Here is a 25,768-nt window from a genome sequence, read left to right as displayed (position 1 = left end):
TGGATTTTTCTGGGCCCGGCCCTTTTTCGTATCACGTTAAAAGGAGGCCTATCCCGTCACAGACTAGCGTTGAACGATATCCGGGCGGAACTCAGCATTACATGGAGTTCTTGGATGAAATTTCCTCCCCGCGCCAGTTATCTCCAATCGTGAAGGTTGGCAAGCGTTCGAACACTACTCCGGAAGGTAGAGATGTGTGGAGCCTTGAATGTCAGTTCCTAACCAAGGGGACAGGAGTTTCCTACATACGTCTCAGGACCCACCGTTTCGCTCATTATCAATGGAGACATCCAAAAATCTGTGCATCGGGCTTCTTTCTTGAGCAAACTTACTCCTATTTATACGGAACCCAGTCACTCGGAGATAGCCAGCCATAGCGATCTTCTCACCAAGACGCGGCTCCCTGTGGCCAGTGTAGCTAATAGGCTACCGCATTCTAATTGTGGCGCATTACTAAAGTAAAACCTTTGATTTCTGACTCACTTATACATCGGTAGCCTTTCCATCCAACCAGTCCTTAGAAAACCAATAAAGTAGATCATGCTTCTCTCCACAAACAGTGCCAACATGCCTTCTGTGCCCAGGCATATCTTTTAGTACAGAAACACCCATAGTGAGCTCCTGACAGTAGGCAAGGCACTTGTATCCCTCAGGATACGAGTTGAGCTTCTCCTCATTGATTCGAGGAATCTTGTTGGGGTTTACAGGTAACAGCTTGTCCTTTTCGTACCAGTGACGCACGAATCTGGCACCCCAGCGGCCGTTCACCTTCTCGAAGAAGAAACAGAATCGGCAGTCGGCCTCGGCGTCAACTTCGCATCCGTCGATCGTGAAGCGCTGAGTGATTGTCGCCTTCATTTTGGTGACGGCTCGAGCGGCATCGGGAGTGATGTCCGTGGTCACCCCTTGGCAGCGGTGCATGATAAAGGCCCCCTTGTCCATGCCGGCCTTGGAAGCGGCAATGAAATCCTTATAGGAGACTCGACCGGACCAGGTGGTGTATACATGGGCATCCTCGTGAAAGATTGACTCGAAGTTCTCCCACTCACAAGCATCACTATGGCGGATTAAGAACTGGAGGCGAAGATATTTGGGATCTTGATTCCTTGAATCGCAGCTTACCGGTAGCAGGGCCAGCCCTCCGCAAGCTCACGCAGCTTTGCGCGCTCTAAAACGAGACTGTCAGAACCATTGTTGCGAATAGCCTGCGCGGGCCAGGTGCCCGGAGGAAGAGTGTGTAGATTAAGCATGGTGTAATCTAAGATCTCGCGCGGAAGTGGCAGAGGATGCTTTAGCGCCCCCGGATGGAAAGACGAATATATACCAGCTTCGGGATATCCGGGAACACGGTTGTTGCCATTGCCGATGTATTCCCATGGCGGGCGGTAAGCCGCTCCGACAAACCAAAGCGTGAGAAGTGGAACAGCGGAATAGATGGTAGCTCAGGGGAATTATTTCCGATGATGCAGCTTAGTTTCTGATCTGTACTAGCCTTATATTCCAATAGTTTTTGTTACCCCTAGACCTGACGCGGAAGGGTTTTAGAAGTTCCGGCCTCCTTCCGATCCGGTGTTTCCCCCACACAACTCCTGGCAATAACGGCATCGTTTGTTGTACAGTCAACTCTCGCTTATACCACGGTGGGATATTGCACATTCTTGATAATAACACATCCCTTGCTTGGATGGCCCCTTCATTCCAGTTTTTTCCATATAAATTGACAGAATATAACACATTTTGTTTTACCACACTTTCTTCCTCTCAAATCTGCTTAGTCAGCGCAATCAACCAATCAGAATGCCTCAATCTACAAGCTCTCCTACCCTCCCGACCCCACCCAAGCGCGTCAGAATGGGACCAAAGCGTACCAAATTGGGTATATCAGACGCGCAGAAACAGGCACTACGGGCATTTTGGTCTAATACTAGCCCAAAGCCCACGCAGACTGCATGTGCTAAGTGGTTTGAGGACCAATTCAAACAAGTGATTGACCGGTCAACCATATCAAGGATCCTTTCATCCAAATACAATTATCTTGATACGGGCCCTGCAGGGGCAAACAAACGATCTTCATCCTCTCATTGGCCATTATTGGACCAAAAGCTATATGACTGGGCAGATAACCATATTGGCAATGGAATACCAATAAATGGCCCTTTGATCCAAACTAAAGCAGCTGAGCTTTGGAGACAAATACCGGAATACAAAGATCGGACCAAACCTCAATTCTCTGAGGGTTGGTTAACTCGCTTCAAACAACGCCACTCTCTTCAATATCATACTTTCCACGGAGAAGCTGCCTCAGTCCCATCCTCGGTACATGATCAGATCAAAAGCACCAAATCGATTTGCAATCAATTCAAACCGTCCGAAATCTACAATATGGATGAAACTGGCCTATTTTGGCGACGTATGCCAAATGGTGGTCTTTCAAAGGGAAAAATTGCTGGCAAAAAGCTTGATAAAACACGAATCACTATTGTTGTTGCATCAAATGCGGATGGTTCCGATCGAGTCCCTTTATGGTTGATTGGCACAGCAAAAACCCCTCGCGCACTCCGGGGGGTTAATTTCCGAGCTCTGGGATGTGTTTGGCGTCACAACAAGGCAGCATGGATGCGTCATGACATTATGGAGGACTGGTTGCGATCTTTCTATGGGCGTATTCCCTTAGATAAGAAAGCTTTGCTCCTTTTAGACAATGCTTCACCACATGTTATTGGACTCCAGCGAGCGCCACCACCACCCCGGATTACGGTTGTTTTTTTGCCAGCAAACGCAACTTCAATTTATCAACCCTTGGACCAAGGTATTATCCAAAACTTGAAGCACCATTATCGGAAGAAATGGATGCGCTATATGATTGCTTTTCTTGATCGTGGGATAGACCCAAAACAAAGAATGAGCATTTATTATACTGTTACCTGGGTAACGCAAGTTTGGAGAACAAGTGTATCAGACCAAACGATTATCAATTGCTTTAAACAAAGTACTTTGATTAGTCCAAAGTCTATACCTATGCCTGAGTCCGCGCCCGAGTCCGCACCTGAGTCTGCACTATTTTCCGAGCCCGGATTGAGTGATGAGATTGAAAGTCTATATAATCAAGCAATTGATAAGCTTGGTGATAAAGATATTGTGCCATTTGACGAGTTTTTGAACCCTTCGGACGAAGACATGTTAGAAGATGGGACTGAAGGGCGAGATGAGACCAATGAGCAAGATATATATATTGCCCCAACAACCTCAGAAATTCAGGATATTGACATTGATGGGCCCCCACCTGAGCTTCTGTCTAATTCTGCTATATTGGACAGCCTCCAGGATATCCTACTATGGGTTTGTAGCAAAGAAAAGGGTACCTCGGACCATATTAGACAAATTGAGAGCTTAATCAGCGACTTTGGCAGGATTCAGATTGATGAGAAACGTCAGGTGACTTTGGATCAGATGATGGGATGGAAGACTAAATAGGTATTAGGGCTTAGAGTTAGCTTGGGGAATTGATAGGGACACTCCCACTTTTGTTCCGGAAACTCCTAATTATGTAATATCCATGATTAGGTAATTGAAAACGTCATGTGATTGTATTGGTATTCATTCTCCGTATTATTTACATGACCTTCGTGTATGCCCAACTTTATCACATGCAGTGCATTTAAAGGGTGCCCTCTTCCGTTTATTCATAGTCTCGCTGTCGTCTTTCTGCTCCAATTGATCCCACTTCCGCTTTTTAGGCTTTGGAAAAGGAATCAAAGGCTCTAAGAGAGGAAGGTATTCTGATTCCATTTCAGAAAGCCCAGTTCGCCAGAATGGGTGGATATCTGTCAATGGGATAGCTTTATTGCTCTCCAATAAACTAGTAATCCGATGGGCACAAGGAAGACCCATTGTCCTTGTGAACGTATTAGTACAAGGGGGTAAAGGAGCAAGATTTGTAGCTCTTCTAGCCTTTGTAACTTGCTCGCCAATCAGTCGTATCGAATAGCGGGAGGTCCTGATCACAATATTAGTATAAAGTTGATGTAAGGTTACTACTGGCCTCTCAATCTGATCTCGTCTAAAATCATATTCAAGCGTAGCATGCTGGGTTTGTAAAGCCTGTGAAATCCTTTCAAATACGATCAACATATCCCCTGTCGAAGCACCGATGTGCTTTTTTAAAAAGGCATGTGAGCCTTCAACTCGAGAGGTCGCAGAATTACCGAGGTGTAGGCATTGTTGTGTCCATGCAACTATGAATTTTTCTTTATGAATTAGCCATGTCTCCTTAACATATCGAAGAGAAGGGGAGGTCTGATATCGCTTCTCGAACTCTGATAGCCTCGAATTGTAGTCGTTCTCTGTAGTAGAATAAATTAGCTGATTCCATGATTTTTGAAATGTTTGATATTCGGCGTTCGTCGTAAAATGCTGCTTCGTATTAGACGTTACGTTCTTGTTAATATGCCAGATGCAAAGAAGATGGGGATAATCTGGACAGACGACCTTGACAGCACCTAATAATGCAAGGTCTCTATCTGTACAAAGAACTGGATAGAAAGAGAGGGGGTCGAGAAATGAGAAAAAAGTCTTTAAAGCCCAAATATAGCTCTCTTCCTGTTCATTCTGCATAAAGCAAAATGCAACGCTAAAGGTTGAATTTGATGGCGAGACACCAATAATATGCAATAGAGGCATACGATATCGGTTTGTCTTATAGGTGCAGTCTAGGACGAATACCCTGTTGTATAGGTTAGCATACTTGATTGACTCTGGGTGTGCAAACATAAAAAAGAGGACATGTCCTTCGCTATCCTGCTTAATAGCATATTTCCAGTGATTTTCCTTCAAAGTCTTCAGTAGAAACTCAAGGGGAGTACTATTACCGAGCTTTTGCCTTCGTAAAGCACTTCGCGCATTGTAGATGTCTCGAGGGGTAACTAAAGCATTAGGATGCTCTCGTTTGATTAGAGCTAGGATGCCACGAGGGTTAGATCCAATTTCCGATAGATGTAGGACCTTTTGAAGCTGCTCCTCTGTGAGCCGACGGGCAGCTGAATGTCCGATCATATTATCATCAGCTGTGTGATTATGATTCCGGTTTTGGACCTGTAACTCCCACTTATCATCAAAAAGCATTTTCCCGTATAGCTTAAATGGACAGCCAATCCGCCGTGTAGTTGTCGTTCTTCGTTTCGCTCCATCAGGAGCATTCACTCGGTCACGATACGTGCCACCACGGTCACAACCAAGATAGATGTACTTATCTGTGATTGATCGTATAGTAGTGACAGCGTAACCTTGCGAGAGAGCATGCTGACGGACAGAGGCAATTAATAAATCTCTGCTATCAAAAATTTGCTCAGTAGGGGGCTCCATTTCTGAAAAATCCGAGAGGCAGAGATTTGAGGAGCTAAGAAAAGAGGGAGGCGAGGGCTGGGGATTTATACTATACTATGGTATGACATTTAGAATGATGTTGCTGTGGTAATTCCAATACAATCACATGACGTTTTCAATTACCTAATCATGGATATTACATAATTAGGAGTGTCCGGAACAAAAGTGGGAGTGTCCCTATCAATTCCCGTTAGCTTGTCAAATATTATGTCATCCTCTCACCAAAACACAACTCAATTATACCACGTAATTTGGCTTGGATAGTATGCTGTGGTATAAGCGAGAGTTGACTGTATATCCGTGTCAGAGATACAGATACTAGTCAAATGTTCCTTCCCACTCCGCCCCACTATATTGGCCCAACAACCAACCCAAGTTTTTTTTTTCACTCCTACACCTCCCCTATTGCTCCGATTGTAATGAAATTAGGACCAAAAAGTAGCAAAACGGCGCAGCTATCTACGTCCCAAAGGTCAGCTATTATCTATGCTCACGAGAATGGCGCTACGCAAGTGCAATTAGCTAATGACTTTGGCTGCTCTCGGCGTACAATCTACAATACGCTAAAACGCTATTCAGAAGGCGAAAAGCTAGAGAATCGCGAAAAAAGCGGCCGTCCCGCTATTATTAGTGAGCGCGCTTGCTCTCATCTCTATTTACAGGCACGTCGGCATCCGTTTTGGACCTATAAACAGCTAAGTGCTGCTACAGCTCAGCATCCGTCACCCTCCACTATACGTCGAATTTTGAAGCGATTCGGACTCGGAAAACGGCGATCGAAACAGAAAATACCAATTAAGCCTCCTCTTGCAAGGAAGAGGCTAAAATTTGCGCGAAAATGGCGACGCGAAAGCTTCCAATCGTGGATCTTCTCGGACGAGTGTTCGGTGCAACGAACCTCGAACTTTGGACCACAATGGTGCTTTCGTACAACCTCGGAGGGCCTTCGTAAGGACCTTGTGAATGCTAAGGCTCACGTTAAAGATATTTCACAAATGGTTTGGGCCGGAATCTGGCTAGGAGGTCGAACAGAATTAATAATTATGGAACGGGACAAAGAATCGCGGTCGGGGAGGGGTTATACTGCGAAGTCGTATATTTCGACGCTCGAAAAAGGTCTGATGCCAATCTACACCCCTAATTTAGTATTTCAGCAAGATAACGCGAGGATTCATCTAGCGAAGGACACGCAAGAGTGGTTTGAAACTCACGGAGTATACGTCGAAGACTGGCCCGCGCACTCACCCGATTTGAACCCAATTGAACCGGTATGGCGCTGGTTAAAAGTGAAGCTTTTTGCATTATTTCCGGAGCTTATTGGCATGGGAAGGTCGGAGGCAGACTGGCATTATTTTAAAAAATGCCTAGTGGAAGCTTGGAAGGCATTAGATCAGGCAAAGATAGATACGCTAATATTGAGCATGGGAAGACGTTTGAAGGCAGTGCGGAAGGCTAAGGGGTATTACACAAAATATTAAGCGAATTTTTGAAAGTGCTATTATTAAGCAACCCTGAAATTTAATTATATTATTATAGACCATAAAATGGTGGTGCTATATACTGTGTAACTGATATATATATTTTGAGAGGGGACCCGAAAAAGTGGAGTGGGAAGGAACATTTGGTAGGGGATGTATATCTCTGTAACGCCATGTACCGGAGATAACCCACTGTCTGCAACAAAATTGGGATGCAGAGGTCTCCCTGGGACCACAGTTTACAAACAGCTTCAGAATAAGAACTTAACTCTATGCCGCTCATTGGCAATCCACACCATCTCCTTTCCACTTAAGATCAGACCTCTGATCTTTTTTAAACCCCTACATAAGCATTGGACTCAATCCGTTTCCGTCCAACTTTCAATATTTTCTGTTAATATTTTCTCCCTCTCCCTTACACCATGACGAACGAAAAGGCGCTCACCCCGCTCATCATTAATAATGAGTCTGTTGAGACCGATATCAAGTTCGAGGTCCACGCCCCTGCGACGGGCAAGCTGAACGGCTACTGTGCTGGGGTCTCCGTCGAGGAGGCCAAGCGCGCAGTCGACAACGCCCAGGCTGCCTTCCCCGCATGGAAGAAGACCAAGTACAATGAGCGCCGCGAGATCCTGCTCAAGGCGGCTAGTATCATGGAGTCGCGCAAACAGGAATTCATCCAGTACCAGTGCGAAGAGACCGGTGCCGCTCGCCCCTTCACTGAGTTCACCTTCGGTCTAGGTGTGGAATTCATCCGGGACTTTGCTGGCCGAATCTCCTCCGTCCAGGGTATTGTGCCTAATATCAACCGCGATGGTGAGGGTGCTATCGTGTACAAGGAGCCATACGGTGTGATCCTGTCAATTGCGCCTTGGTGAGTGTCCAAGTTGATATAGTACTCAGATGACCCTCGGAACAGCTGACTCAGAAGCTTTTTGGTTGCACAGGAATGCACCTTTCATCCTTGGTGTCCGTGCCGTTGCGCAGCCTCTCGGCGCTGGTAACACGGTTGTTCTCAAAGGTTCCGAGCTCTCGCCCAAGTGCTTCTGGGCTATTGGCGACGTCTTCCGGCAAGCTGGTCTTCCCGCTGGATGTCTGAATGTCATCTTCCATCGGGCCTCTGACGCCGCCGCTGTCACCAACGCGTTGATCGGACACCCTGCCGTCCGCAAGGTCAACTTCACCGGTAGCACTAACGTCGGCTCGATCATTGCTTCCACTGCTGGTAAGTACATCAAGCCTGTGCTGCTCGAACTGGGCGGTAAGGCGTCTGCTATTGTCTTGGACGACGCGGACCTGGACAAGGCCGCCATGAACTGCGCCATTGGCTCCTTCATGCATGTATGTACCGTAGCACCCATGACATCAGTGGCCATGGACAAAGTAACTAACCTATACAGTCCGGACAAATCTGCATGTCGACTGAGCGCATTGTCGTGCTGCGCTCGATCGCCGACGAATTCCGCCAGAAGCTTGCTGCGACAGCTGACAAGCTGTTCGGCAAGGACGTGCCCGCCCTGGTGCTGGTCAACTCCGCCGCTGTGGTCAAGAACAAGAAGCTCGTAGGCGACGCCGTGTCCCGCGGTGCGACCCTGCTGTTCGGTGAAGTCAACGCCAACGAGTCAGTCCACACGGCCATGCGCCCGATCATTGTCAACAATGTGACCAAGGAGATGGATATCTACGCGGCCGAGTCGTTCGGACCGACCGTGTCGCTCATGGTGGTGGACACAGAAAAGGACGCTATCGCGCTTGCTAATGACACAGAATACGGCCTCACCGCAGCGGTATACACCCAGAACCTGTTCCGCGGATTACGGGTGGCGAAGGAGATTGACTCGGGGTGAGTGAATTCATCACATCATACCGTATTTCGGAGCCGCTTGAATAAGTGCTAACTATGTTTTCTTAGTGCCGTCCACATCAACTCAGTGACTGTGCACGACGAGTCTGTCCTGCCCCACGGTGGATGGAAGAGCAGCGGCTTCGGTCGCTTCGGAGGAGCCGTAGGCTACGAAGAGTTCCTGCAAAGCAAGTCTGTGACTTGGCACGAATAGGTCCAGACCATGGAAATGCCCGGATTTGGCCCCCAGAAAGAATTGGGGGGCCGGGAGGGGGAGGGGGGTGTGGTCTTCCAAGGACTTCTCACACTTGGGGGGTTGAGCTGAGCCGCATACACCGATAGCGGAGCCTCGTCTCGCCTGGCCCCCTGTAGCTAGAGAAGCAGGCGGCATACCCGGGAGTTGCTGTGAAAATCTCGACGAATTTAGTGGCCCCGTCCTGTGTTATGTGCCGCGTCTCGTACTCCCAGAGTGGGTCCGTATCGCATTCGCTATTTGTGATTCGTATCCTCGGCACCTCTTCCTTAGTGCCCAGTGTATGTTTCCACAGAGGAGTAAAGTTATATCTATAATTAAAGGGAAAGAAGTCTAGTAAATAAAGAAAAATGAGGCGAAAAATCCGAATACCTCTCGAATTAATATACGTGTTCACCAGGCCCACAATTTCAGGAATCCACTGCAATCCCTATTCCCCAGATCGACACTTAACATCACTGAGACCATCGGCGATAGTACCTTGAATACAATCACCCGAGGAGTGAAGACCAGCTGAGCCCGAGCCATGCCCAATAAAGTCTGTAGTGATTTTGGTTGTGTGACCCGAGGTGGTCCACTCACTTTCATCACGCCCAGAATAGCCATTTGAAACCAGAGCACAGTAATATTCGTGACCAAGGCCAGCCAGACAGTAGAGCACTGATAACTGCTTGTATACTAAATCCCCCTGGGCGTGTACGAGTGTAGAAGATACTTACAATGCAAACCTTGACATCAAGCGTGCTTTATTTTAATACCTTGGTTACAGGCAACTCTGCCTCAAATGATCCACAAATGCCCAAGACCGGCACACTTGATTAAGGTGTGGCAAGAATTTTGCTTTGTTCTATCCACTTCGATTAACTCCCTGTAGCCAATAGGGTGGCAGGTTCCCTGATGAGTCTATTACGCCTCACAAATAATCTCACTATGTTACCCCCTTCAACTAAGCCCCCGGCCATGGCCCATGGGAAACAATATAGGGAAGGCAGATGTGAAATAACGAGGTTCCTGCCACTGGGTGAGGAGCGCTGCTTGCCCTCGAACGCCATATTCAATTTGAATGAAAGCTTCTATTTGGTACAATACCAAATTCCTACCTAGAATCTTGTGGTCAGCCCAATTTCTCATGGCTCAATTAAGATAGTGGATTGGACCTATCTAGACAGCCGACGAGTGACAATTCACCACATATACGCTATATGACGTTCCGTTAAACGCAGATAAAAGTGGAGAAGCGGCCAATGTTGGAATCAGACGATGCAAGCGATTGAAGCAAGGAAGACGGGCGGATGAGCAATGTACTCATCATGTAGCGCTACTCGAACAACCTTTCCCTTGCGCTCAACATCGCACTTCTATCCAAATAGCGCAACATTTCAGTTCTACCCGATCGACTGCCGGTTCACCACCCTCCCTATCGCCACTGCTACTTCGGTCCGACGGGCTCGCAGCTGGGTACCGATCTGAAATGGGCTGTGTCAAACAGGGGGAGTGTTGTGCGGTTTCCCTTGTACAACGCTACAAGGCAAATTGAGGTCTTATTTCCCGGTAAACCCCATCTTGTCCAAGAGCCGGTCTTTATCCCGTGGAAGGAACTCGACCACGGGGGAGATGGGGGGATATATTTTAATGCTGTTTAATAATTATGAGATGATATCCAGCAAACTCCATCTGCGGGACAGGCAAAACTTCGCTCACCTGCAGGCCAGAATCCACATGGAAGCTGGGTGGATGGAGAGATGCTGAACCACAGACAGAGTAATACCAGTAAACTGCATTGTAGGTGTAGTCGTTTTGAAGGATCGAAACAATGCTATTCCAGAGCCATCCTTACCCGCTCACGCTTGAGGACTGTAGGCGCGGTCAATAAGGACGTAGGCTGACAACGTCAATAAGTCGATCCGTGTGTGATGTTGGTAAACAATTCCTCCAACATGAATTCCCCACATTCAATGCCAAACGACGCAAAGTTGAAATCTGGGTTCGCACTGCCCACGGCTGCCGGTTCAAGCTGGGTGGGGTCTGTACCAGTCGGATCCTCTGCTGCGCGATCTGATTAGCGTAATCGAGTCCACGTGGTGCCCAGAATGCCTTACGTTGTAAACGTAGGACAGATATCAACTGTTCGAGGTAGTACCTGCAGCGGTCCACCATCCGATTGCCCGTATCTAATTGATGCAAGGTTGCGACGGCGCGATCAGGATATATCAGGATGTCCAGCGTCTGGAGCACTGGGGAATCTCGGGCCGACTGCCTCGTGCGCTGCACCCAAGTCACACCGATAATTACCAGCGCAGCGTTGAAGGCTGTCCCGTCAAACAACAGAGGATCAGACACCTGTAAACTACAACGGAAGTGGAGGAGGGCAAACTTACTGTAGTACAGGGAGTACCACCACGCCCCAAGGAGATCTTGCTGCCACCCAGTCCCAGAAACAAGTTCGTGGACCATGTCAATAATACCCATAGCTGATTCGACGCACTTTTTCATGCTACTGTAGCCGATGTCATTCAGAATCCGCTCTTCGCTGAGCTCCAGACAAGACGCGTGGCTGGCGTCGAGAAACTTCGCCAGGATAGGCCGATGCAACAGGATCTGGATGTGGAGATATCGCAGGGTCAGGATAACCCGAAACTTCAGGGGAAACAGCCGGCCGAGGGCCTGCGACTGCTCAATTCCCTTGCGAAGGCCCTGCAGCGATAATTGACGAAAGCTGTCCGGAAGCGCCATGTTCCACGAGAACAGCTGGTTCTCGATCGCCAGCACCCGGCCCACCGTCTCACTAACAGACAGGCCAGGCCCACAGGCCAAATTTTGACCATAGATCTGGTCAATGATATTACCCATCTGCTTGTACAGGGTTCTGTACACGGTCAGTGCGCGGCCAATTTAACGGGGGAGATGCGGGGTCCACTGACATGGTGCAATTATAGAACTGGATGCTGTGATGTATGGTCTCATTGTCGACGAAAGGTTGGACCTCGGTGGTACTATCTAAGATCGGGAGGTCTAGCTGAACATAACTGTCGGGAATCGCCGGCGGTCGTCCGAAGGTCATGCTCAAAGTTCTACGGAGCGATTAGTTGGAGCCACACTCGCGAAGTACGAAGGGGTGAGTACCGATCCAATACCACACAGCCGAACCATGTTCTCTTTCGTATCTCGCGCTCAAGAGGGGAGAAGGCCTGGGACGCGTCCTTCGAATGGAGCCCGAGCTGCAGGGCGGCCTTGACCGCGAGCCCGTGAACGGTCCACGCCTGGACGGATTTTTGCGTCCCCTGGAGATATTGGCCCATGAGCAGGAGGAACTGCACTAAGGGAAGGTTAATTGGTGCGCTAAGGTTAAAAGAGGTGCGCCAACCCACCAACTTCCAATGTGGTCCCTCGTAGAATCTCGCCTCGGCACAGGTTCAACGCCTGTCGATAGTAGACGGTGGACTCTTCGATCCTTGTTTCCGCAGGCGCGTGGCCGGACACGGCGGTCACCTTTGCCATGGCCAGCATGATGTTCAGCAAGCCTAACCAGGTTCGGCGGACTTTCCTGACATTGTTCTTGAATTGGTGATACACCTCGAGGAAGCCCCGGGGGTGTATGTATGGGAACAGCAATCCCGTATGGTAGAAATACCGGCGAATCAGCTGTAATGTATCGGACGGCAAGGCTAGATTCGTCGCGAGCCCGGGATGCACAGTCGTAGGCGTGCGGCTTGATAACGGCGATGGGTGCCGGGTGGCGCTGACAAAGCCGCCATCGTAGGCAATTTGGTTTATCCGAGGTGAGTGAGTTTCTTTTTGGTTGCTTCCTGTGTATGACACCGCGCGGGATAGGTGCCGCAAGAACGCGATGTTTGATGACGGGCCTGTACCACTTTCCCATTAGTATAACGGCTAGACGGATCGGAGACGGATTGCTGCACCAAAATATCCGCAGTCCTCCTCATCTGCGAAGGTCACCGCGCCCATAGCGTCAATTGGGTCCTCGGTTCCAGCCAGGTCAGCAAGAGGCTCATGTCTAGGCTCCGGACCTTCGCCCACGGGGCTTCTGTTTGTGAGGTGCTCCGCCAGGCCAGACAGGTCCGATCGAATGTTGGTGAGGCTGACCTCAAGCGACTTCACCCGTGACTCCATATCTTGGAGGTAGCTAAGGACTGATAAGCACACGGAAGCAACAAGAACTGGATACGTCGTGACTCACTGTTTCTGGACGATCACGTTAGTGGCAGTGACTGGTGGCATGTAGATACATTCAAATTCCAAGTCTCTGCACATGCCACACTGGGGCCGGACGCCATCACACTAGGGACGCAGAGATCAGTGGGAGGTCTCATTTTTGCTGCGTGACGGTCAAAGGGTGCCTGTCTACCTTAGACTTTCGCGTGCGACATACTTCACAAGCCAAGGCTACGCGGCGACGTTTGCCCGATGGCCCTTGCAGGGTAGGCTTATTGGACGGCGGCTCCATACAGGAGGGCTGGTACTACTTGTGCCTTGCTGTTGCTGCTGCGCTAGTGGGGTTGGAAGTAATGGAGGGAAGAGTGAAGTCGGGGGGAAGTCGGGGGAGGCGCTGGGCAGGGAAAGTCTGGACCCAGTGTTTAGTGTCAACAAAAGAGGGTCGAAATGTTACTAGTGCGCCCGAGGAATATTCAGCACCCCCTCTGCCTGATGATCGTTAAGGCTCTCAACGACCTTACTAAGCTCATCCCCTATTTATTCTGCACTTTCTATAGTATATAAAAAACACACTCTCAAGTACTCAATTGGCTATGCCCGTACTAGTCCGTACTGTAACGACCACGTTCCGACAGTTATGAGCCCGGTTAGCCCGTGGTAAACAACAATATCGACCGATATCTACCACCCTGCAGCTACACATAGCCGAACGTCCCCGTCAACATACAGTCCGTTCAAACCGGACGCGAGATGTCACTTCCATATCAAGACCTCGAGGCCCTGGACACTGGATCCAGCTCCAGCGCCTCAGGAGGCGTCATTCTAGGCTCTTCCGACCAATGGAGGACCTGGTATAGCACCATCAAGGTCACCGCTAAGAGCCTTGGTGTGTGGAAGTATCTGGATCCAGATGCTTCTAATCCAGAGAAGATCCCTGAGGAGCCCCGAGAAACACAGCCTGGCGATGCCCAGGAGGGAGCTCAGGAAATAATAGACCTGACAGATGATAATTACAAGGTTTTTCAGCGCTTGCTCGCCCATCAAGATCGTCAAACCCTTCAGTTCAGGTGGACACAACGAAATTTAGACCGAATTGGCCAGCAAATCCGACGGACTGTTGCTACCAGTCACCAACACTTCATCGCCGATATCGAAAGCCCTCGAACACTCCTACAAGCCCTTAAGGACCGTTTCTCGCCTTCCGAAATAGAACGCATGCTGGAATTGCGGGTGAGGTGGCTCAACAAGGCAAGGTCGTCTCCAAAGGACTCGCAGGTGGATGCATGGCTCACGGAATGGGAAAGTCTATACACAGAAGCCGTCGGGGCTCAAGTCCCTGATACCACCAATCCCCGTGTGGCAGTATATGACTTCCTCTGTGCTGCCCGTCCGCTAGATGAGAATTTCTATTTCTATACTTACCAGACAGTCTTCAAGGAGACAAAGGAGGATAAGGATGTCTCATTCACCAGCGTGATTAACGACTTCCGCCAGCTCCGCGCGACGTCGCAGAAGAAAAGGAGTGGAAAGGGGTCCGCAGTGGGGTTCGCCACCTTGGACGGCCAGAAAGAAGCTGGATCAACACCAGCGCAGTCAGCCCGGCGGAAATCTTCCAAACAGCTCCCAGATTGTGTCTGTGGACAGAAACACTTCTTCCAGTCATGTCCATACCTAGTTGTATCCGCACGGCCATCTGGATGGAGACCGGATCCTGCTATCGAAAGAAAACTCCCAGAAACCATCGAAAAGCTTAGTCCGTTCGCCAAAGCAAAGGCGGAAAAGCTCTACAAAGAGGTGTATTCGAAGAACAGCGTGAACTTTGCCAACATGGATCCAGACGGAGACACCGGACTTGGTTTTTTCACGTACGGTGTTACTCAGCAGTCTGACCGTGCGAGTGAGAATACGCTCAACCAGAAGATTCCTCGGCCAGTCCCCTACGCTTTCTTCACGCATAACGCCGAGAATGCACTCAAAAGCGCCTGGCTAATCGACTCCGCAGCCAACCGTCATGTGACCAATAACCGCGAAGCTTTTATCTCATTCAAAGAGATCAGCGGAAACATCCAGGTTGGAGACACCGAGACAGGCGTTTTACGGAGTAGGAACAGTGAAAATCTGGGGCAAAAGCCCAGAAACGGACCGTAAAGTCCCACTGACGGTCGAAAACGTTCGTTATTCACCGGGATTTCATACCAGTCTTTTATCTGTGGGATTGATGAAGAAGAGAGGTGTAATTTGGGATACAAAGCAGGAGGCTATCGGGACCGTATCCGGAAGGATGGTCGCGAGGGTAAAGGAATGGGATGGGTTGTTCATGCTCGACCAGGCACAATTCTCATCGCCAGCAGCATTTAGCACCCATCCACGCCGTTCAGCCTTACCTCTCACATCCAAAGCCACTCCAAAACGCTGGCACGAGCGTCTGGCCCATATGTACGAGCAGAAGGTCGAAAAACTCGCTGAGATGGCGGACGGTATCGAACTCACTGCGGAAACGCGCACGGAAGAGGATCCCGAGCATTGCGAGACGTGCCAACTGACAAAAGCCACCCGTCAAGTCTCCCGACGAGCCCAAGCACCGGTATATGGGGCCCTCGGACGAGTACATTTCGATCTCATTCAGATCAAGGAAGGATTCAATGGTGATCGGTGGATCACTCACTTCTATCTGGATGCTATTCGCTACCATCATGTGGAGACGCACCCGCAGAAGAATGGTTGCCAGGATGCCGTGCGGAGATTCGTTGCTATCCTTCGCAACTGGTTCAACCTTCCAATCCGAGCTTTCCACTATGATAACGAACGGTCAGCAGGCCGTACCGTACAGCAGTACCTCGAAGACTGCGGATTCGTCATCATACACAGTCTGGTAGGCACACCCGAGATGAATAGCTACGCGGAGCGATCTGGGGGGGTGATCATCTTAGCTTCACGTTCACTGCTTCAAGATTCCCACCTTCCGCGGTCTCTCTGGCCCGAAGCTGTACACGCAGCGGTTTATATATTAAACAGATCGCCCACGAAGCTACCCGATGGACGCTGGATCATTCCGCAGCAGGAGTTCCACCGCCTAGGGACAGGCATCCAGATCCCTATCAACCTCTCTAATCTTCGTATCTATGGTTGCCGTACGTACGTACGCATCCAGGGCATTCCTCAGTCCGATAAAATGTGCCCACGAGCTGAAATTGGCTATCTCACTGGCTATAAAACCACGAATGTCTGGCGTGTGTGGTTCCCTAGGCTTCACATGGTAAAGCTTGTACGGGACGCTAAATTCGATGAGAATGTTAGCTTCAAACATCACGAACACGCCCAACAACCAGCTCCCGAGCTCGTTTCAGAAGCCACAGAAGTCGTACAAGAAGATGAACTAGACATCGAGCTCGAACAGGCTCTTCAACGACTCTCGGCCCAGTCGCAAGACCTTGCGACATCTCAAACCCAGGCTGCACCATCTCCGGTCGTAGACATCCAGCGGGCCGCAACCCCGCAGGAAAGCATCGAGAAGGAGCCGTATTCAGCTGAATCGGAGTTCTCACCAGCTCATTCAGAGCCACCCATTCCGGTGTCACTGCCCTCACCGCCAGCGAGGCAGCTCACACCATCTTCAACACAATCTCAGATACCATCTGAACACATACATCCGCTCCCAGCAACGCCAGAGCAGCCCATTCAAGCCTCGGCGCCGCCAGCGCCAACTCGAGCATTCTCTGATCCGCCACCATATCCGCAGACTACTATCGCCGGCAACTCTTCAGCAGGCACGCCCGTACCTCCAATCGGTTCTCAGCCACCACATCGGCGCCAAGAAGGGATATCAGAAGATAATGTTGTGGAGGGAAAACGGAAGCGAAAGCCACCTACAGACCCATACCTCGCTAGCTATTTTACGTATGACGAGGAAGACCAAGAAGGTGTTTTAGCTGCCTTTGCCACTGCAATTTCTGCACCAAGGCCTGATCAGCACCGAAAGCATCGCGATGATCTGCCACCGGAGCCCCAGAACTGGAAACAAGCTGTCAGCCACACATTCAGCGAAGGCTGGTTGGCTGCAGCAGGCCTCGAGATTGAATCCTTAGGAATACGAGGCACATACACCACTTCCCGAAGGCCCCAAGACCGCAGCGTTCAAGTACTGCCTCTCACCTGGGTCTTCACCTACAAATTTGACAGCAATGGCTTTCTTCAGAAGCTCAAGGCTCGCATCTGTGTCCGTGGAGATCTCCAAGCCATCAATTCAGAAGAGAAACGAGCCGCAACCCTCGCAGCTCGTACAGCGAGATCTATCTTCGCCCTGGTTGCCGCATTCGACCTAGAAACAATGCAGCTCGACGCTGTGAATGCATTCCTGAATAGTACTCTCGATGAAGAGGTCTATACTCAGATGCCCGAAGGATTCACGGATGGAGAAAGCTGCTGGAAGCTGAATAAGGCCCTTTATGGTTTGCGGAAGTCCCCGAGACTCTGGCAACAAGAAGCTACCCGAGTACTCGAGAAGCTTGGCTTCCAGGCCGTTCCAGAAGACCTCTGCCTTTTCACTCGCAGCGGCATCATCATATTCTTCTATGTAGACGACATCATCATCGTCTACCACCATTCGAAGTCTAACGAGGCTATCCAGCTCCGTACGCAGCTCCAGAAGCACTGGGAGCTTCGCGATATGGGAGAAGCCACCTGGTTTCTTGGGATTCGAATCCTGCGCGACCGGCAGCAACATAAGCTTTGGCTCTGTCAGGACTCCTACTTCTCATCAGTAGCTGCTCGCTACCACCTCTCAAGCGGTCGGAAATACCTCTCACCATTACCCGTGGAACGCCTCACATCATTCACTGGCCAAGCTACAGCAGCGCAGATCCACGAATTCCAACAGAAGGTCGGATCTGTCCTCTATGGGACCGTCATTACCCCTCCAGACGCCGCGAAATCTGCAAGTCACCTGGCAGAATTCCTCGTCAACCCGGGACCGCAGCACCTCGAAGCAGCCGACCGGCTCATCCGTTACCTCGACTCCACTCGTTACTTCGCCCTCGAGTACCATCCAATGCATGACCTCGAGCCTGCCCTCCAATTTGCTAGCGACGCATCATTCGGCGACCACAAGAACCGCAAGAGCTCGGAAGGATACCTCTGCAAGCTGTTCGGCGGGGCAGTCGACTGGAAAGCTGGAAAGCAAAAGACCGTGACGACTTCTACCACAGAAGCAGAGCTGCTAGCCCTATCCGAGGCAGCGAAATCAGCTCTTTGGTGGAGACGTCTACTCGCCGCGGTCAACCTCGAATACCAGGACTCAGAAGCGATGGAAATTCAGTGCGATAACGCCCAGACCTTCGGCCTTCTCACCAAGGAGACGCCTAAACTCAGTACTAAGCTTCGCCACGTTGATATTCACCATCACTGGCTTCGGCAGGCCGTCCAAGCCGGAGAAATCGTTATCCGCTGGGTTCCCACCAAAGATATGGCCGCGGACGGACTCACGAAGCTCTTACCTGCTCAGAATCACAGCAGATTCATGCACGCTCTCGGACTCACGAATATACAGCACCTTATCAAGTGAGGTGGAAGTGAGAAAAGAAGATCGCACTCAACGTCGCGTTCTCAGGCATACGGTGGCTGCTGGGGGGTGTGTCAACAAAAGAGGGTCGAAATGTTACTAGTGCGCCCGAGGAATATTCAGCACCCCCTCTGCCTGATGATCGTTAAGGCTCTCAACGACCTTACTAAGCTCATCCCCTATTTATTCTGCACTTTCTATAGTATATAAAAAACACACTCTCAAGTACTCAATTGGCTATGCCCGTACTAGTCCGTACTGTAACGACCACGTTCCGACATTTAGAACTCAGTCAGGACTACGCCTCGCCAAAACCAGCCCAGGCCCAACCCGTGGATAACGGTCAGCTAAACCATGGGCGAATTTTGTTTTGGAAAGCCAAAACCAAATTCGAATTCGCCAATTTCGCACGCTTATGCGGTAGAACTAAAGCTTCGCCACCGTTGTTTGCGTTTACAGCAGAGAGAATTAATTCGGCGCTCTGACGAACAAAGATCGCAGATTGAATCTTGACTTTGCACAGCCGTTACGGTCTATCAAGAATTATTCCGGGATCTCGATCTGGTTATTTTAATATTATTTTAATATTATTTTAATAAAGAATGGGATATATATTATTTTTCATGTAACTTCCAGTGTTCAAGCGAAAACTACGTCATTCCTCAACGTGCCAATCTCTGAGATAAACACATCCATTTGGGTTCCAGGGACCAAGTACTTTGGAGGATTCAAACCGGCACCGACCCCTTGAAATAAAGTAAGTGACAGTTTCTTAATTGGCTCCACTTGCATTTCGTGGACGGAGGGGTTCAGGGTGGATGGCTGCATGCACTTACCGCCAGGTGTACCAGTCATGATCACGCTACCCTTTTGAAGTGTAGTACCTTGAGACAAGAAGGAGACCAAATATTTGCAGTCGAATAATAAATCGGATAGACCTTCTTCTTGGCGCAATTCACCATCAACAAATGTCTTCAACTGTAGTAAACTCGGGTCTTTGATCTCGGAGGCCGCAACCAACACTGGGCCGAGAGGAGCGAAGGTGTCAAAGCCCTTAGAAAAGCCCCACTGGGGAACAACGCCAGCATAGGCAGGATCCCGTTGAAGTTTTCTCGAGGAGATGTCATTCCCAGCAGTATATGCAGCGACATAATCCAGGGCATCCTCCACTGGGACATCCTTAGCGTCCTTCCCGATCACCATGCACTAATATAAGGTTTGTCAGGTTAGAAAATCTTACAAATGCTAGCTAGAAATTTAGGACAAACCAATTCTCCTTCGTAGTCAGCCTGGTTGTTTTGCGCAACCTTGGGGATCACAACAGCTGCACCGTGATCCTGGACAGTGGTGTTGGGCTTAAAGAAAATGAATGGGAACGGGGGGCGCTTGCGTCCTGCTTCCTTGACTTAGATACAAGCTTTCATGTTAGCCTACTTTGACGGTGCTAAAGCAGTGCATGGATAATCAGAGTGTACGAACTGTGCTTGGCATAGTTTAAACCCACACAACGCAAAATAGGCACGTCGCTAGAGGCCAAGGGCGAGAGGATCTTCTTGACCAATACCATCTCCGTTGACAATTTGGTCTCGCCTGTTACGTCAAATATGTCGTCACCGACAAGGATTCTGGCCTGAAGGTGGTCAGCTTCTGTGACAAAACCGAGGTCGATTTGTTTGCTTTCGGGTATTACAGGCTCCCCCGGCAGGATACGGCCGTCGACTGCCTCGAACCGGATCAGGCGTATCCACGGAAGAGACATAGTAGAATGAAAATATAAAATAGTATGGGAAGCGTTAGCGAACCTTCGCCCCCATTAACATTGAAATAGGTAAACTATATAAGAGGAGGGGCTGTCGGAAGATTCGTTGGCAGATTCGGCGGACGGGGATAGATCGGGACCTATTCCGGAGTTACCGGTGAGAGCAAACATACGGAAACAGAGATGGTTCGCTAGGCAAACATAACCGGCTAATTGATCTAGCCAGATTCCACTTTGAGCATAGGCCGATTTCGCGCTGCGCGTAAGCTTCAAACGTTGTCTGTAATAATCGCGATCGGCCCTTCACCCAATATATAATCTGTATCACTTCCGAGGTTGCTGGATTTCACATAGGCCCAGGGTTGCAACAAAGTGGAGTGCCAGCTAAGATGGCATCGAAAAGCTCTGCTAAATTGTAGGAAGACTCCAACATAACAATAGCAATTTTCAAGTGGGAAAAAAGGGAAAAACATAATGTCATAATAAAACAGTTAATTCGAACATCCCAAAAACCATTATGACATCATTCTGGGTCGCGTTGTTTCCAAGCTCAGGATGTGCCCAACCAGCTCTATTTGTTCTTAACGAATTTGCGAATAAGAGGCTGGCTACCTTATAGGCTTAGTTATTGCGCAGAAGCCAAGATATTCAGATAAATCTATGAAGCTAGACAAGCACCAGAATACTGCTTGGTACAAATCCGTACTGTTCTTTTGTGGGAAGCTTCGAGTTAACCAAACTTTTGAAGAGATGGAAGTCCGGTATGGGGGCTTCCGAAGAAAGTACGGATCGTGTCGACTGTCTGCTGGCAAGGATGGGCTGCTAGTTAACACTGGACGTAGAGCAATAGAGTGTATGCCACGCAAGAAAGTATGAAATTACTGGCAGAAACGAGGATGGCGAGAATCTAATTCTACCTATCCTAAAAGTGGCTCTTCTCCCATGCCTCATCAATAGCTTTCTCGGTATCATATCCATAACACCACATCTGAGTTGCAGGGTCGCTCCACTGGTTGGGGCTGTGGCTAAAGGCGATTCCCAACACTTCGGGAGCCATTGCTGAATCTCTTGCCTCTTGCAAAGGGCCATCGGCAAAATGCCAGAGATGACTGTTAAGCAGACTAGCCTCCTGCATCTGACCGGCACGCTTTATCCTGACCTTTTCGAAAACAGAAAGAGCCTCCGCCAGCTGCTCTTTGTTTCCGATCTTGGACAAGGATCGGGAAAGTGCTAGTCCGTCTTCAACGGCCATAGCGGCACCTGCTCACACTTGTCAGTATTTCGGTATTAGGCAAGGGGCGATCTAAAAACCTGCCTTGCGACATATAGGGCAACATTGCGTGTGCAGCATCCCCAAGGATGACGAGTTTGTTTGACACCCATTTGTCGAGAGTCAAGCCGCTAGAGAGGGGCCACTTAAGTGTATTTTCTACCATATCAATAACTTTTGTGAGTCTGTTGAGGGGTGGTAAGCTTCATATTCTTTGGAAAACAAAGTAGAAAACAAATTAAAGCAACAGGATCAATACGTACACTGGATCCCACCCCTCGAATTCGGCCTTCATATCCTCAACGGCCTTGCTGGGGTCCCATGTGGATGGGTCAGTGGCATCTGGATGAGATAGAACCATGTTGAATGCTTTTCCAGCCTTTATAGTATACGTCATGACATGTCTCGAATCGCCAATCCTTAATATAAGTTAGTAGGTGATAGACGGGTGGATAGCATATGCATGTCCTCATGCCCGTACCAAATATTGAGACCCGGCTTCTCAAGAACCCATGAAACATCGGGATCCTTTCGCATCCGTTCCACATCTACCGTGGCGCGGTAGGCTGCAAAACCAGGCTTCTGGAAAGTCACATCTACTCCGCCGAGCACGACGGTGCGAGCAACGGACTTGATCCCTATAGTGATGCAGGTCAGGTAAAAATTTCAAGGCTGTGCGCAAGGGCGGCTAACCATCAGCGGCGATGACCAGATCTCCGGTGTGGGTTATCCCATCAGCAAGCGTGATGCTTCCGGCGACTGGATCATAACTTTCGACGTTGGCCCCCAATTTGATTTCAATTCCCATGTCCTGAACTTTCTGGTATAGCGCGGTATGAAAGTGGGCCCTGTGGATTACGTAGTATGGAGCACTGAAATTCTGCGTGAAATCAGGGACCAGCTTCGTGTTGCCGATGACTTCGCCGCTTTGCCATCTTCTGAATGAAATGGATTCGGGTTCGGCCACGTAAGGCGCCAGATATGACTTTAGGCCCAGCTTGAAGAGTATTCTAGTAGAGTTAGACGGGATTTGAATCCCAGCCCCCACCTCTCCAAGTACGGGGGTCCGCTCGTACACCGTGACTTTGTGGCCACTTTGTGTGAGCGCAATGGCTGTGGCAAGACCACCCAATCCAGCACCGACCAGGAGGATATTCAAAGGCACCTTGGCACTTTGCAGGTAGTCAGGGGAATCAGTTACCGAAGAGAAAAATGGCTTCGCAAATTCCAAGCAATTGCTGGGGTATGTAGGCATCTGCAAGGCAAGAATAAGCACGAACGGCTCCAGATCAATTGGCGTGCGGTGAGACTCACGCTGAGCGCCTTAGAAACCAAGGGGTTGTGTGAGACCTCTTTTAGGTTCATATTTGCTTTCAACTCTACTGTAATTTGGTTAACGAGGCGTCTCCATTCACGGTCCTGGTGTGATTAAGTATATAACTCGAAATAATCAGGCCTCCTTCCCTCTTTCCGGGGTTTCCCCGCCACGGGTGAGCTTTCCCGGTTTATCTCCGGCCTTTCCCACCTTCGAAAGATGCGGTCCAGTTGTGAAAGATATAAAGCCTATCACAGGCCTTGTATGGAAATTCTAGTATACAAAATATCTGGATTGATCAACTTCATTGAGTTCGTTGGCTCACTGTATTTGGCTCTGGAAACGGTAAAAGCTAGCTATTCGACCAGATAATTTATCATGGCTCAACCATCGGAAAAACAGTCTCCCAAAGGGGCTGATTCAACCGCGAGACTTCTCCAAGATCTTGAAAGTAGCAAAACCCTCCCGCTTTGGGCTCAGATGACTCGGCTTAACCCGCCTGCGCCCAATCCAACGGCCGTCCCATATGTCTGGGATTACGGAAGCATTCGCCCAAACTTGCTCAGGGCTGGCAAACTCGTTTCCGAGAAGGAGGCCGAAAGACGAGTGTTGATGTTGATCAATCCCACTAGAGGTATGTGAAATACCTTTATCCTCTAACAGGTCTGATCGTTGGAATCATCTTTCCTAGTGAGCTGATACCCATTGTACAGATGCTCCCTACACAACCGACACACTTTATGCTGGACTGCAGCTTGTTATGCCAAATGAGACTGCTCCAGCTCACAGGCACACTGCCTTTGCCATGCGCTACATCATTGAAGGCAACGGAGGGTTTACTGCCGTTCATGGAAAAAGAATCCAGATGCAAAAGGGAGACGTGATACTCACGCCGACCTGGAATTGGCACGATCACGGAAAGGATGGAAATGGACCTATGATCTGGCTGGATGGTCTCGATTTGCCTAATTTTAGACATTTCCCCGTCCACTTTGTCAACCACTTTGAGCAGCCCCGATATCCTGCCGAAAATGTTGATACTAATGCTTCGCCTATTGTGTTCCCTTGGACTCGCATGAAAAGCATGCTCGATCAGGATCGTGGTACCTGGACAACCCGGCGATATCTGAAGGAAGACGGAAGTGAAGGTACTTATTTCCCTCCCTTTCCTTGTTCATTATGTTGTTGAGGAGTTGTCCGATGGTGCTAATATGTCATTATATAAAGTAAGCCGTACACTTGGTGGCTGCGCAGAAAGATTAGATGCGTCCACATCGTCCCCTTCCCGCCGTGAGACTACATCCGCCGTATATCATGTCATCGCAGGAAGCGGCATTTCCAAGGTTGGCGATGAGACATTGAGATGGAAGTCCGGAGATACATTCTGCATTCCTTCATGGTACAAGTACCAGCACTTTGCCAACCAGGGCGAGTCGGTTTACTTATACCGCTTTGATGATAAGCCAATGATTACAGCTCTTGGATTCTATCGTACGGAGCAAATGGATGTGGAGAGCTTGGTGTCCGATTAAGCATGAAATATTCGGCTTTATAATTATGTTGGTTTCAATTATAGGTCAAAATGTTGTAGGGAAAATAGAAAACCTTCCTACGTTGAGCCACTATGGACTGAAAGCAACCCGCATGTGATGTCGCCCCTGTTGAGAAATCGTAGCACATCAAATAATTTATTCATAAACTGCAAAATAGCAAAGTACGACTTACTAAGAGCAGCGTAATTTATGCCCGTAGCTTGTCTCCCACATTCCATAAGCCGCATGTTCAGTCTCGCAAAAAATCAGCCTGCACGACCTTTCAGTTCTATTTCTAGTCGGAGGGCTCACTGATGTAACCATTGCGGGTGACATATTTCCGTGAACATCAGTTTTGCCTTCGACCTTAAGCTACAGTAGCCTTGGCCACGGGCGCACTGTGCGAACGTTTACACAATATCGACTTATAGATATGCACTCATTATTGTGTTTGATGACTGCCAACAGGAACTGGCGAACAGTACAATGAAGAACCGACGATTCGTATTTACTACTCAATCAAGTGAGAGCTGGCGATGTGTTAAAAAATGTGATACGTCAGTTTCCCAGGGCAATGATGATGATGATGATGATGATGATGTATTCATTTGCCCGATGTAGCTCGCTCTATATATATGCTGCTATGCGGGAGTGCTGTCAGGCCTGCCGACAGCTGGAAGGTGGTCGCCAGCCCACTGGGCGACCGTCAGGGAACTCGCCTTGCGAATTTCTGATCAATCGCCCTCGAATCGAAAGACGTAAACTAAACAAAAGAAATGCACGGATGCAAACATGATAAACACAAAGCCAAAATGAACGTCATTTACCCCTGGTCGCGGGTAGGACCAGGGTCCCGCTTCAACACACCATTCCCACGCCCTCTTCTCTCCAACTGTCCAGTCTTGTCGGCTGCCGCTTGCGCGCTCGCTTGGATCAAGGGAGTACAGTGGACCTGGCACTGCACTCCTAATGGGCGCCATCCTTCTTCTTCCGTCACACTGTCTAAGGGATCATTGTCTCCGCTCCTTTGTCGTCCCCTTCCTCGCCCAGAGCCGTAGGGTCGACTGTCTGAAATTGGCCTAGGAGGCCGGTCTTGACCATGAATTCAGCCACAACTGTGCGGGCCTCCGGTCGTGTGAGGAGTTCGTCCCGGTGGAGAGCGACTCCCTGGTATGAGAGAGCGCTTCTCATCCAGTCTCGCTCGTC

At 49.4% G+C, this 25,768-nt stretch overlaps 7 protein-coding genes across 7 annotated transcripts; 3 read left to right on the top strand and 4 right to left on the bottom strand.

Moving 5' to 3' along the window:
* Positions 1-483: 483 nt before the first annotated feature.
* N7446_012599 (uncharacterized protein) lies at positions 484-1,267 on the bottom strand (the record flags this gene model as incomplete). Its single annotated transcript, XM_058521341.1, has 2 exons — positions 1,123-1,267; positions 484-1,057 (listed from the first exon to the last, which is right to left on the bottom strand). Exons 1-2 carry the CDS (start codon positions 1,248-1,250, stop codon positions 484-486), a joined length of 702 nt encoding a protein of 233 aa, XP_058366707.1. The 5' UTR covers positions 1,251-1,267.
* Positions 1,268-7,012: 5,745 nt separating this feature from the next.
* On the top strand, positions 7,013-9,255 carry N7446_012598 (aldehyde dehydrogenase). The gene is made up of 5 exons (XM_058521340.1): positions 7,013-7,734; positions 7,808-8,201; positions 8,261-8,703; positions 8,773-8,971; positions 9,000-9,255. The coding sequence occupies exons 1-4, from the start codon at positions 7,283-7,285 to the stop codon at positions 8,915-8,917; spliced, it is 1,434 nt and encodes a 477-aa protein (XP_058366706.1). The 5' UTR covers positions 7,013-7,282; the 3' UTR covers positions 8,918-8,971; positions 9,000-9,255.
* Positions 9,256-10,331: 1,076 nt separating this feature from the next.
* Positions 10,332-13,421, bottom strand: N7446_012597 (uncharacterized protein; the record flags this gene model as incomplete). Its single annotated transcript, XM_058521339.1, has 9 exons — positions 10,332-11,002; positions 11,056-11,265; positions 11,335-11,822; positions 11,878-12,027; positions 12,080-12,272; positions 12,325-12,819; positions 12,877-13,100; positions 13,155-13,255; positions 13,347-13,421. The coding sequence occupies 9 exons, from the start codon at positions 13,419-13,421 to the stop codon at positions 10,848-10,850; spliced, it is 2,091 nt and encodes a 696-aa protein (XP_058366705.1). The 3' UTR covers positions 10,332-10,847.
* A 458-nt stretch (positions 13,422-13,879) lies between these two features.
* On the top strand, positions 13,880-15,277 carry N7446_012596 (uncharacterized protein; the record flags this gene model as incomplete). The annotated part of the gene is made up of 1 exon (XM_058521338.1): positions 13,880-15,277. The coding sequence occupies one exon, from the start codon at positions 13,880-13,882 to the stop codon at positions 15,275-15,277; it is 1,398 nt and encodes a 465-aa protein (XP_058366704.1).
* Positions 15,278-19,325: 4,048 nt separating this feature from the next.
* Positions 19,326-20,445, bottom strand: N7446_012595 (fumarylacetoacetate hydrolase family protein; the record flags this gene model as incomplete). The annotated part of the gene is made up of 3 exons (XM_058521337.1): positions 19,326-19,892; positions 19,955-20,091; positions 20,166-20,445. 3 exons carry the CDS (start codon positions 20,443-20,445, stop codon positions 19,326-19,328), a joined length of 984 nt encoding a protein of 327 aa, XP_058366703.1.
* Positions 20,446-21,367: 922 nt separating this feature from the next.
* Positions 21,368-23,080, bottom strand: N7446_012594 (uncharacterized protein; the record flags this gene model as incomplete). The annotated part of the gene is made up of 6 exons (XM_058521336.1): positions 21,368-21,705; positions 21,761-21,900; positions 21,979-22,134; positions 22,197-22,353; positions 22,409-22,970; positions 23,030-23,080. 6 exons carry the CDS (start codon positions 23,078-23,080, stop codon positions 21,368-21,370), a joined length of 1,404 nt encoding a protein of 467 aa, XP_058366702.1.
* A 328-nt stretch (positions 23,081-23,408) lies between these two features.
* N7446_012593 (cupin domain-containing protein) lies at positions 23,409-24,562 on the top strand (the record flags this gene model as incomplete). Its single annotated transcript, XM_058521335.1, has 3 exons — positions 23,409-23,664; positions 23,744-24,178; positions 24,258-24,562. 3 exons carry the CDS (start codon positions 23,409-23,411, stop codon positions 24,560-24,562), a joined length of 996 nt encoding a protein of 331 aa, XP_058366701.1.
* Between the last annotated feature and the right edge of the window lie 1,206 nt (positions 24,563-25,768).

The sequence above is a fragment of the Penicillium canescens genome (genome assembly GCF_028828765.1).
Source record: "Penicillium canescens strain IBT 15451 chromosome Unknown utg000010l_segment0_segment0, whole genome shotgun sequence".
In the NCBI taxonomy this organism is placed as follows: domain Eukaryota; kingdom Fungi; phylum Ascomycota; class Eurotiomycetes; order Eurotiales; family Aspergillaceae; genus Penicillium; species Penicillium canescens.
This window is presented reverse-complemented; position numbering and strand designations above follow the sequence as displayed.